Source organism: Stenella coeruleoalba (assembly GCF_951394435.1).
Source record: "Stenella coeruleoalba genome assembly, chromosome: 6".
Lineage (NCBI taxonomy): Eukaryota > Metazoa > Chordata > Mammalia > Artiodactyla > Delphinidae > Stenella > Stenella coeruleoalba.
Window position 1 is genome coordinate 9,489,842 of NC_137151.1, and position 13,658 is coordinate 9,503,499.

The 13,658-nt window shown below is 40.4% G+C and overlaps 1 protein-coding gene across 4 annotated transcripts in view; it reads right to left on the reverse strand.

The window, feature by feature from the left end:
- CNTNAP5 (contactin associated protein family member 5) overlaps positions 1 to 13,658 on the reverse strand; it is a 505,995-nt gene that overhangs the window by 472,929 nt on the left and 19,408 nt on the right. For all 4 annotated transcript variants that reach the window (XM_079923775.1, XM_079923772.1, XM_079923774.1 and 1 more), the window contains exon 2: positions 9,500 to 9,647. In XM_079923775.1, coding sequence (XP_079779901.1) covers positions 9,500 to 9,632 — 133 coding nt within the window. In that variant the 5' untranslated portion in view covers positions 9,633 to 9,647. The remainder of the gene's footprint in view (positions 1 to 9,499; positions 9,648 to 13,658) is intronic.

Sequence of the window (13,658 nt, forward strand, 5' to 3'; positions counted from 1 at the left end):
TGGAGGAGGGATGATTGGGAGATCCCTGAGGAACCCTCAGGGGTGGAACCCTCATGAATGAGTTAGTGGCCTTATCAAAGAGGCCCCGGAGAGCTCCCTTGCCCCTTCTACCAGGTTAGGACTTAGTGAGAAATGACCATCTATGAACCAAGAAGTGAGCCCTCACCAGACACATCAGTTGCTGTGCCTTGATCTTGGATTTTCCAACCTCCAGAACTGTGAGAACTAGATTTATCTTGTTTATAAGCCACTCAGCCTATGGTGTTCTGTTAGAACAGCTCAAACAGATGCTTTGAAAGAAAAGAATGGTATGTCTTAAGACAGAAAAATAAGAGTAACCTTATTTAAATTGGGACTCAATGGGCATCTGTCTGAGAAGATGATTATAAAGCTGAGGCTTATTAAGAGATGAGCTGAAGAAGTCAGAGGGAGGGAGGAGCATTCCAGCTAGAAGGTCCTGAGATAGGTGAGAACATGACATCGCAGAGGGCAGGACAGAGGCCAGTAGTGTCTGAGCCCAGAGAAGACAGGATATTGCTGGACAGTAAGGCCAGTGAAGTGGGCAGAGGCCAGGTCCTCCAGTCCTGTTCTTTTTTCACAGAACTTTGATCCTAAGTGCAGGCAGAAGGCACCAAAAGTTTTCCAGCAGGAAGTGGTTCAGCTCTGTATTTCATGATGATCCTGCAGGCTGTCTCAGAGATAATGGACTAAAAGAAAAGAGGAGTGAAAGCAGGTTGCTATGTTAAAAATTCAGATGATAGATGATATAATTGAACTAAGCTAGTGACTGTGATGATGAAAAGAAATGGAAGTATTTGGGATGATTTTTGGATGTAATACCGATAGAACTTGCTGTTGAATTTACTGTGGGAAGTGAGGGAAAGGAAAGATTTCAAGAAAGATTCTCAGGTCTGGTTTGGGCAACTGGTGTATTTATTGAGATGAGAAAGACCACAAGAAGATGTTGAGTGTAGTCAGAGTTGATTAAGAGTTCCCTCTGGGATGTGTTCAATTTGAGCTGTTTATGACATGACCAAATTGAGACATCAATCAGGCAAATGAATACATATTTTTAGAGCTCAGAAGAAATATTTGGCTCAGGATGCAAATTGCCTCATTTATCTAAAGTCACTTCACCTTTATAAATTCAGTTTTCCTTTCTATATACCTAGGAGTAGTAATTCTTATCTACAAAGGTTCTTGTGAGCTTTGGCATGTGTGTTGCACCACGCTGTGCATCGTAACTGACAGTGGGGGAGGGGGTGTTGATGGTGATGCTGGTGGCATTTCTAATGGCAATTGCTAATTTAATGATGAATAACTGACACCAGTAGGGAAGATACTGGCTCTCTCTCCCAGGAAGAGTAGACATGAATTACAACTAAGAATGATTCTCCTCATTTTCCCATCTCTTCTTCTATCACAGTCTCTATAAAAGATGATTTACTTAAGACAATTCTACATTGACATCTCCATTTCATGTGTGCATCTTTATATCACCAACTCAACAATGTAGCAGGACCTATGTCCTTTATTTGCTTGGTTCACTGGCATGAATGTGTTTGACCAAAGACTAATCAATCTGAAAATTGATCAGAGAGAGAAAACACTCATGGAAAACTTAAAAACCAGATGCCCTCGTTGACAATAGAGGTGACACAGGTGGAAAAATGGTAATGTAGGAGGTATTCGCTAATTCTTAGGAGAATATAACGTAGCAAGCTAGGCTGTCAGATATCCATCCATACAAGGGAGACATGGCATAGCCAGAATGAACTTGACAGACAGCAAGAGGACATAACTTGTTCAGAATAACTATCTATAAAGATGCGACAATTATCTTCTTGGTTTACCACGGAATTATTGACATTTGCTCCATGGAATTAGTAGTAATCATAATAGGGGAAGACCTCATGTGTTTGGGTCTTTGTAGAATGCAGAGGCAGGTCACATCAATCCTACTCTTGAGCAGAGAGAGAGAATCTGAAAATGGCAGGAAATTGAGATCCCGAAGATTATGACAACAGAAGTGAAAGCAACAGCAAACAGAGATCTGAATCTGAGACGAGACGGCCCTTGCCTGGTAGAGAATATGATTAATGTTTCCCCAAAAGACCACTTATACTGGCAATACAAGAATGTCCTCTATGGGTCTATACCTACATTAATACTAGCTGTCACTTACTAAGCACAGACTCTTTGCTAGATACTCTGCTCAAGGCTTGATACATCAAAACTCAAAAATGACATAGTCGTCTTTAAAATAATTACCACTCTCATTTATAGATGAGAAACAGAGGCTCAGAGAAGTCAAGAGTGTTTGCAGGAAGGTTCATCTTTTTAAGAGCAGACCATTTGTTCAAGTGTTCATATCTGAACACACAAAAGAAATCTGTTTCTCTGAACATCATTGTGACCATGGCAAAAAGATGGTCCTGGGGATGTGGAAGCAAAAGGAACCTTGGTAAAGTGGAACAGTCACCTTGACATTTATAAAAGGGAATGAAGGCAATCAAAGAAAAAATATTTAAAAAACATAAATACTTAGGGAAAATGGAGACATGCTTTTACTTCTAAAGATTTTAAAACGGAATATACCAGAATGGGTTTAGGAGGCTTCAAACACCTTCAATTTAGGAATTACAACCATGATATTCTCAATTATTCAATGAGAAAAAAATGTGAGGTAGTAAAGAAACCATGTATAAGGAAGATTCTCATAAGCTCAAAATTTTCATTTCCTATAAAATATATAGAAAAGAGGACCCATTAAAAAGAGTATAAAACTGATGAATTGGGAGATTGGGATTGACATAGTACACTAATATGTATAAAATGGATAACTAATAAGAAACTGTTGTATAAAAAAATAAATAAAATAATTTTTTTAAGAAGAGTATATAATTTTTTTTTAAAAATTACAATAAAAACTTTCGGAAATGAGTAAGGATGGTTAGGCTTTTGAGCCAAAACATTAAATATCCAGGGAGCATATAACAGTTGTCAGACACTGATCTAGGTCTCAGGTAGTAGAATTAGGACATGATTCCGTCATGCTCTATAAAGAGACTAGTTATTAGGCAAGGAAGCACCAGGTCATTTTAATTTGACAAGATAGGACCTAGAATTGAAGCTCATAAAATGAGGTCACATGATAGGGCCTGGGAGTCAGAAACCAGGTTACATTTGATCTGGGTGGTGAATGGCCATCAGGAGTCATCCCAGTGAAGGGGAATGAGGATATTTCAGAAAAAAGCAGCAGCTTAATCCAGCGAACCCACTTTTAGGTGTATATCCGGAGAAAAGTATAATTCAAAAAGATACATGTACCCCAATGCTCATAGCAGCACTATTTACAATAGCCAGGACATGGGAGTCAAATAGGAAGAGACAGATGCCAAAAAATAAGTACACAATTAACTTATGAAATGCAATCATAAAGAATGTTCCAAAGGATAAATACAGGACTTAAAGAAGTCTGGAAAAAGGTCTTATTTTCCTTAAAGCCCCAGAGCTTTGTATGATTCATAGTATATCTCAAGTGCTAAATGAACATTGTTAACTAAATAAATAAATGATTGAATTAATGATTTTATCTCAAGTGCTAAATGAATGTTGTTAACTAAATAAATAAATGATTGAATTAATGATTTACAAAATGGTAGAACTTTGTCTTCAGAAATTATCAAACTATTAAATTTCTACCAGTCTTTAGCAACACACTCAAATGGAATTTTGAGAAAAAGATTTATGAGGCAAAAGAAAAAAATCAGTTCCCTAGAAAGTACAGTGGGTGTATTAATGGTAAGTAATTCCAGAATAATAACATGGTGGCCTATGCTGAGACAGTGAGACTGACCTGATATATGTATCCATCCATTCCACAGATATTTCTTGAATGCTATTTGTGTCTAATGCGTGCTGGCACTTAACAGGCAAGGTGCTTGCCCTCACGGCACTTACATTCTAGTGCAGGGACTCAGAAAGACAAACAATCAACAAGTCAGCCAGAACAAACAAACCAGATTCTGGTTTGTGGCAGGCACCAGGAAGAAAATAAAAGTGAGTCATATAACTGTGGGTTAATGGTTGGTGCACAGGAATCAGTGCAGGTCACTTTGAAGGCTGATCCGAGCAGATTTCTCTAAGAGGTGATATTAGAATTGAGAATCATATTGACTGAAGGAGATGACCATGTAAATCCTGGGAAAAACTCTTCTGTGCCTAGGAAACAGGAAAAACCTGTCATATGTCAGCAATAGGAAGAAAGCCTGCATGGACAGAAAAAAGTAAAAGGAAGCTAAAGAGGTAGGCAGGGTACGCTCAAGGGATTTTACTTGCCAGTAAGAGCTTCAATTTTAAATGAAGTAGGCAGTGGAATGATATGATTTTCTTTCTTATTTATGAAGATCACTTTGGCTATGTTGGCATGAAAAACAGGTTTGTGGAGATACTGGCATGACCAGGATGGAGTCTATTTAAATGCTCCAGGTGAGGACTGACAGGTGCAATTACTCAGGGAAGCAGGACCAGTGCATGGATTTAGAATGTGTTTTGAAAGAAGGAACTGGGAGGGCTGCTATGAACAATAGATGCAGAGCAAGGAGTAGAGATTCTGGGAAAGGAGAAATCGAGGCTGCTTCCTAGGTTTCTATTCTAGCAAATGGCTGAACCATGCCATTTATTGAGACGGGAGATGTGGAAAAGCAAGTTGTTGAGAGAATGGTAATCCAGGGTTCTATTATGCTGTAATAAACTTGAGATATTTATTAGATTTCCAAATGGAGACAGCGAACTTATTGCATATATAATTCCAAGGGTCAGGCCAGGAGATACAGATGTGGAGGTGATCAGTATATGGATGGCATTTGAGTTCATGGAACCCTGTGAATTTAGCTGGGCACTGGTGGGGGCCGGGGGTGGATGGAAAGTAGAAGTCTTTGGAGAAAACCATAATTCAAAACAATGCATGCACCCCAGTGTTCATAGCAGCACTCTTTGCAATAGCCAGGACATGGAAGCAAGCTAAGTGTCCATCAACAGATGAATAGATAAGGAAGATGTGGTGTATATATACAATGGAATACTACTCAGCCAATAAAAAGAATGAGATAATGACATTTGCAGCAACATGGATGGACCTAGAGATTATCATACTAAATGAGGTAAGCCAGACAGAGAAAGACAAATAACACATAATAACGCTTATATATGGGATTTTTTTAAATGATGCAAATTAACTTATATATAAGACAGAAATAGACACACAGACATAGAAAAATACTTATGGTTGCCAAAGGGGAAAAGGGGGGAGGGATAAATTAGGAGTTTGGGATGAACAGATACACACAACTATATATAAAATAGATAACCAACAAGGACCTACTGATAGCACAAGGAACTATACGCAATACCTTGAGTAATAATCTATAAGGGAAAAGATTCTGAAAAATAACATACACACACACAAACTTGCACATGCATATATATATATATATATGTATGTGTGTGTGTGTGTGTGTGTGTATATATATATATATATATATATATATTAATCACTTTGCTGTACACCTGAAACTAACACAACATTGTGAATCAACTAAACTTCAATAAAATTTTTAAAAAAGAAAGTAGCAGTCCTGAGACAGAGTCCTGAGAATGAACAGAGCAAGATAAAAGAGAAAGCTGGTTTTTAAAAAATGGAAATATCTAATTGAACCAAATCCTACTGAGAGGTGAGTGAAATGAGAAAAGTGACCACTGGATTTTAGCTACGTGGAGGTCACTGGTGGACTTGACTAAGCTAGTTTCTGTAGAGCAGTCTGCATGAGTCAGGGTCCCCCCCAGAGGCATAGAACCAGCAGGTTCTGTACACAGGTCGATTCACTGCAAGGAACTGGCTTATGTGACTGTATGGGTTGGCGAGGCAAGTCTGAAATCCCCTGTAAGGACAGACTGTCAGGAGGGGTGGGCTGGAAGCTCTCTGGCAGGAGGTGAAACTGTAGTCCCCAGGCAGGAATTCTTCTGCCTCCAGGGAAAAAATTCAGCTCTGATCTTAAAACCTCTCAACTGACTTCATCAGACCCACAGACTATCAAGCATAATCTCCTTCACTTAAGGTCAAATGATGTAGATGTTAAAATAAGCCCATCACAGCAACACCAGGATTGGCGTCTGGCTGAATCACTGGGACTAGAGCATCCCAAGTTAACACATGAAACTGACCACCACATGGCTAAAGGCTGATTGGAAACAGCTGCAGTGGGAAGGGAGGGGAGAAGTGGAAACAGTAACTAAAGACAACTTTTGGGGAGAAGCTATTCTGTGAGGAAGAGGGGAGAGGAGAAAGGTAGATAAAGAGAACCATCGGGCTTTCGTAGTTGTTTTGTTTTATGGCTTATGCAGGCAAGTTTTATGTTTATCAGAATGAACCAGTAAAAAAGGGGGATAAGATGATGTTGAAAGGGAATTTTTGATCCAGAAGACACGGTGAGGTTTTGGTTTTATATACAGCCTGAGAGAGAGGGATGTGTTCTTTTTTCCCAAAGGAAAAGCACAAAGCCCAAGGACTAGTGATTGAAGATTATAGAGTACCAGCTGGAAGATCATCCCAGAAAAGGGTGTTCTGTGTCCAACAGCTTCCCAAGGGGGTTAACTTCCCATCACTCACACTGTTTACCTGAAGGTAATTCATCTTCTTATAGGATGCACTTATTAGATGCAGAACTTTCCTGGAGAGGATTCCATGTAGGACAAAGCTACCTCAATGTCAGGAGCCCTTTGCTTGGTCAAGATCTGGGCTTTAGCGGATCTGAGAACGTTTTGTGTGTGTGTGTGTGTGTGTGTGTGTGTGTGTGTGTGTGTGTGTGTGTGTGTGTGTGTGTGTGTGTGGTATGCGGGCCTCTCACTGTCGTGGCCTCTCCCATTGCGGAGCACAGGCTCCGGACGTGCAGGCTCAGTGGCCATGGCTCACGGGCCCAGCCGCTCCGCGGCATGTGGGATCTTCCTGGACTGGGACATGAACCCGTGTCCCCTGCACTGGCAGGTGGACTCTCAACCACTGCACCACCAGGGAAGACCAACCTTTTAATCTTGTAGAAAATTTTGCATATTACAGTAGGCACTTTTCTTAAGTGATGGTTCCTCACTGTCGTCAGATTCTCAAAGGGGTCCATCATCAGAAAAAACTAAACATGTTGCTCAAAGGTCTCTCTCTACCCTACAGTCTATTATTTAACTTGACACTATGAGTCTGTGCAAGCATGCAGAGCTATGGGCATTGAAAACAAGGACAACTGCCAGGACAGAGAAAACAAATGTAGGAGGACATGTTAAAGAGAAATAGGATTATCACACCAAAATAGATGGCTGAAGTAATAATATAAATACACTTTTTATTTCAGCATGAATGCTTCATGTAGTACCTAAAAATAAACCTCCTAGTGTAATAGGGAAGAACAAATCTGACTCCATATTAGATCTGTTTCTTTTAACCTTTGTATTCTGTTGCTTTTGCTTCAAGTTAAGAATGTTGTCTATAGCCTGAAATATTCAGCACAGTCCATTCTCAATGTTCTGACCTTTAAGGGAATAACACTTTTCCACTCTTTTAAAGATAAAAAGTTGCAGAACAGAGAATAATATTTGTCTTGTTGGAGGTTTACAAGAACATCATGATGTGACCTATGTGGACAGCTGCAAGAACAAAGGATTCTGACACCAAGAAATCTGCAACAACCAACCATGCCCCTCCCTCACCTTGCCTTTAAAAATGCTTTACTGAAACCCTTTGAGGAGTTTGGGGAGTTTTTTGGGCACAAGCCACCTGTTCTTCTTGCTCGGCCCTGCAATAAACTTTTCTCTGCTCCAAACTCCAATGTTGCTGTTTGTTTGGCCGCACTGTGCATTGGGCACAGGAACTTGCATTCGGTAACATTAGTAGTGACAACTGTTATCAAGAGAAGAGGTAGCATGGGAATCTGGCTGCCCCACAGATCCTGGGTTAGGAAGCACACACGCCTTGCCTTGTAGATGGCTATGCTTTTGGATGGAAGGGCTGGAGTGCAAGGCAGTCTCTCCTTGGTCTAGTGGTTTGTTGGAGCATCTGTTCTAAAACACATTCTTTCTGAAAGTACTTGTTCAAGATAAAGACAACCTTTTCACATGTCATTCCCCTCTCTGCAGGACTTTATTTTTAGTAGAGACTCTATGTTCATAGTTTCCCTGAGGCGCTTGCTAACACTCAGCTTTCTTGGTCCCTCTCCCCAGTAATCACAATCCAGTATGTATGCAACAGGACTCAGGAAGTGCATTTTTAAGGAGCACTCAGTTGATCCTGATGTGAGCCTCCAGTAGATCACACTACGGAGAACAGTACAAGTGTATAACACATTAGGCACTCCTGTAACCATAAACAGGGATCTCTTGGACTAATTTATACTAAAGTGGTAGTAATCAAATTTGTTCATTCATGAGGGGTCATTGGGTTTTAGCATTATAAGCAGGAGATGTCCCTGCTAAGACAGAAAAACAATTTATTATGATGCAATTTTCGATTTCAATATAAAACCTGCAGAGAAGAGTTATAGGGATGGGAAACTTCCCTGCATAATTTTATTCTAGAGTGATTGCCAGTTCTACCGGTGTTTACAAGCTTCCTTATCTGCAGGATGGAGCTCTGCTTTTAAATTCACCCAGAACAACTCACAGAGGGATGGAGGGCCTGCATAATTCTAAGACAGAAGCATCTCATGGGTTACCCTGGGTTGAAATGTTTCTTCTCTTTCCCTTCTAGAACAAGGAAGGGGAGAGTTTTATAATACTTCACCGCACTTCTAGGAAAGAACTAAACTTAAATTATTTTAGTATTGCAAAGGCAAATGGCATCTCAAACTCCAAGAGCTCTTCATTTTGAACATTTTCTTTTGATAAACCCATAGCATCTTCTCACCACCAAGTTACTTCATCCCTAAATAACCTAAGAACTAGTAGATTTTGCTCTCTGCCCCACAGAAGACAAAGCAGTCGGGTTAGGGTGCAGCTGTGACTACAACGGATATGAGATGACACTGTTACTGAAGCTTAAGGCCAACCTTTAAAATAAGTACCACCTCTGAAAACAACGATCCACTGATGTTACGTGTCATCATTCCAAGGCAAGTGAAAAGGCTTTCTAACTCTTACTGACTGGGGATTCAAAGCCACTGACTTTGCCTCTGACCTTTAACTCGATGGATTTTGAATCACTCCTTCTGTATTAGGGTGTACAGCATCACTCTTAAACATTGTGGTTAATGACATAAATCTTGTACAGATTTAAAAAAATGAGTTTTTCTACCTCTGGGTTGAATTACACAGTTTCAAATATGCATAAGTCATTAAAGTGTAGAAATAACTTCAAAACGATGGAGATTGCATTCTCAATGTCAGTAACCGTGATACCGCTTGGGTCCCGTCCCTCGCCCACACACACGTGTTGATAACCCCTGTGGGTACTTACTATAGGAGCATCCATAGACCTCAACCCTCATGCCGATCTTTCCACTTGGATTCCACTCCAGGGGCACAAAGCGAACGAACCGGGCTCTCACAGAGTGCAGTAACTTGTGGTGCATCACGCTGTCAGCGTTCATGTTCCCTGCAAAGGTCTGTGGGGAGAAAAGGAGGCCAGGTGAGGTCTGCGACACCATGGCACCACCTTCACGGGAGCTCGAGGACCATAGGTGGAAACCCACCTACGTCGCTCCATAAACTTTTAGAGAATATCTTCAACGTCTCAGATCTTACAAATGAAATCTGACTCTGGTGGAAATTCTGCATTATGTCCTATACAGTATTTTTCTTTTCAGAGATACTGTACATTATTCTTTAAGAACCCCCCTCTTCCACATTCTATAAATAAGTCAATCTTAGTAAGTCATAAGACATGACATCTAAAAGCTATACGAAGTAAATAACACAGTGAGGTTCTGATACTCCTCATGTTCATAATCACTGCAGTATGGAAGATAACTGAAAAATCTCTTCTTAGAAGGGGAGGCTTTCACAGAAGTAATTGTTACCATTAATTGAAGCCAGTCAGTACACTAAGCACTTTCCATTATCATTATTACTGTTTTACAGATTAAAAAGAAATCTGAAGCCTAGAGATACAGAAAGGAGGAGGAAGAAAAAATCTTCAAATCATCTAATTGGTTAGTAATTAGTCTATGATTCAATTCCAAAGTTGTCTTATTCCAAAGCCTATGGATTTTCCTACAGTCACACACTTTTCAACTATTCCGTTGTTAATTGCTCCACGAGGGAGAACAGGAGGCTCTGATTTTTATGTAATTTATATTCACATTTCCCTGTGAAGTTTAAGCAAAGGCATACACAGCATGGGAGATATTTGGCACACGAAAATTATGCCTCCTAGCCTTCATTTGGATGAATGATTTCTGGAGTAGAACTTTTTCTGCAGATGGAATCCAAAATCTCAAACCTAATCTTTTTTTCCCCCCACGGAGGTAAAATATGCATAAAATAAAATTTACCATTTTAACCATTTTAAAGTGTATAGTTCAGTGGTATAAAGTACATTCACATTATTGGGCAATCATCACCACTGTCCATCCCCAGAACGTTCTCATCAGCCCAACTGTACCTCATCTTCAAGGTAGGATGTGAGTTAGCACATTGATTTGCCTGCTTCATTATGAATGAGCTATCATCTACCTTCTCTTCTGACTCAAATATTCACAGATAAAACCTGCATGCTAATGTCATATCAATACCAAACAATAAAAAGAAGATCCATTGGTTTCTCAAATGGTCAAAGAGAACAGCAAGTAAAGGATGTATGTATGGAATGGAATCCATTTCAATGATCCAAACCTCAACCTTGATTGTCTCCTCATAACATCTGTGAATCTAGGGTACTTGGAACAATCTGACATTTCTGCTGGACACAACACACCCACTGGCTAATAACTCTGATATTCTTCAATTAATAAAATCACTGTTATATATCACATGGTGGCTTATGAAGAAGGGAGAAGCTCACTTTCTACTTTGCACCAAAACTCTGCTGCAAGAGAATGACTTGGAGGAGAAGAATTCCTTGAGATTCAAATCCAACATTCTTGTCTGTAGATTTGTCAAAGGTTTGGACGTTGTCTCAACCCAGAAACAGGGATTCTAAAATTATAGACTTGAAGGAGGTAAAAAGGATAATTAAACTATTGAATGTTTTTTTTCTAACTTGTTTGCAGTACATTGCCCATTATAAGTGCATATGTGGTACATCTACCCGTAATTTCATAGAAGCAGTTATTTAATGAGACTAGGACCACCAGGCCGGCCCTTGACTGCTGTTTTAGAGTTGTCCCACCTTTCTAGTTTGATCTTAATAGTTGGCAAAGAGGATGACTGATCCTTGCCACTTTTCACCCTGCTCCCTTTGCCTGGTTATGGCCTCTGAAGTAGAGGAACAACTCAAGGATTCAAGGCAACAGTAGAGAAAAACTTTCATCCCCATTTGGTATTGACCACAATTTGAGCTACAGTCATGTACTCATGGCCTGTTCTCTTATCTTAGGAACTGTGTGCTCTTGCTCTTTCCAGGTTGTGTAACTGTACCACTGAAGAGATATTTATTTATTCCTCTGTATTTGGCAGTAGAAACGTCCTCTAGTGGGTATGAGTGTTTCCTCATTCCCATCCCAGCCCTGACACAACCTTTATCATGCATGTGCTCTTGTGCAATCAATGCCCAAGTTGTCATTTTTCTCCTAGTCTCTGTGTCCTGACTCGAGCTGTCAGTTATCCTCCTGAAACTTGGTTGCTGTCTGGTCAGTTTAGAAAATGGAATTTTAAGTGAAGTCCTAACGTTAACCACTTTATTCTTTTTTTTTTTTTTTTTTTTTGGCTGCACACACGTTTTGTGGGATCTTAGTTCCCTGACCAGGGGTCGAACCCAGGCCCTCAGCAGTTAAAGTGCAGAGTCCTAACCACTGGACTGCCAGGGAATTCCCCACTTTATTTTTTATTTATTTATTTTTTTGTTTTGTTTTTGCGGTACGCGGGCCTCTCACCGCTGTGGCCTCTCCCGCCGTGGAGCGCAGGCTCCAGACGTGCAGGCTCAGTGGCCATGGCTCACGGGCCCAGCCGCTCCGCGGCACGTGGGATCTTCCCGGACCGGGGCACGAACCCGCGTCCCCTGCATCGGCAGGCGGACTCCCAACCACTGTGCCACCAGGGAAGCCCTCTCCACTTTATTTTTAGTTTACCCATATTAAAGTTATTTGCGATGCAAATCTCATTAAAGTCTCCAAACACACTGCTGAACCCCCATCCTAATGTATCACATGCGCCCCTGCTTATTCCCAATGATGGGATAGGTAAGAAGTGCCATAAGAAGTTACTGAGGAACTACCAAGATTGCAAAGAATGCCTTCAACGAAATGCCTTTCCCACTGGAGGGCCCAGTGCCTTCAGGGACCAGCACTGGACCTCGGGCAGAAAACGCTGGCTTCTCATAGGTGCAGAGCACCAAGGCCACAGCATCTGGATCTCTACCTCCACTTACCCCATCAAAAGTAATTAACTTCATATCCCGTTTCCTCACCATTCTCCTAGTTTGATGAACCAGTGTGGTCCTCTGTTATCTGTATTAAAACTATTCCACCAATAACTCAAGCACAAATGGAGTTTATTTAATTTCAAGTGTTACAAGCACTGGGAAAGGGCACTGGTAAAGCTGCTTTTAAAATAGAAGTTGAAGGACTTTCTAATCACCATTGGCTTCTGCTTTAACATGTAAGCATTATTGATTTGAAGGAAGTTTCTCAATTAAGTTGCTCAAAACTCTTCCTAGAACAATAGAAACATTAGGTACACAACTGGCTATCATCTTCTCTATGACAATGATGGTGTCTGGGTCACGTTTTACTAGAAAATAAAATATAATCAACTAATAATGTAGAAATTATGTCTATCAATGCACAGATAAATAGAAAGGTGGCTTTATTATCTACTGGCTTGGATGATCCAGACTGCTAGTTATTCTTGAGGATGTTATGCAGATAAAGATAAATATTTGTTTAAAAATGAGTATATGCTTATGACACCAAAGTCCTCCATTGCCATTGCTGTATTTGTTTGGAGTTCTGATTTTTGTGTGACTTCTGCTGAGTTATGTATAAAGGGTACTAAAGTGACTGTTGAGATGAGTGTCACATATCTATGTTTCCATCTCTGCCCTAAGAATTATAACACCAACATGTATGGCAGCTTGACCATACGGTACATGCCTGGAAAAGACTGAAATACCCACTTATCAAAATCAGACTTTTCATACTCCACTAAAGCAAAAGAAACAATGCTTTTGCCCTTCTTCAATTTCCAAAAAAGAAACTGAAACCTTTCTGGACTTCCTCCTCAGTGAAATGGGGAACCGAGCATCAGAGTTGACAGGAGGACTTGGCCTCCTATCATAGGACCTGGCATTAAGGATAAATATTGCAGCAAGGGCGGGAGCCAGAGCAAGAAAGAGATTAACCAGCATGTCCAGGGTAGCCATGGAGCAACTGGAAAATAGAAAAACCAAGACAGAAAGGCTGCCCAGCTGGCCAGCCTTTTATGTTCATCACCATAGATTTAATAGGTGATCTCCCCAA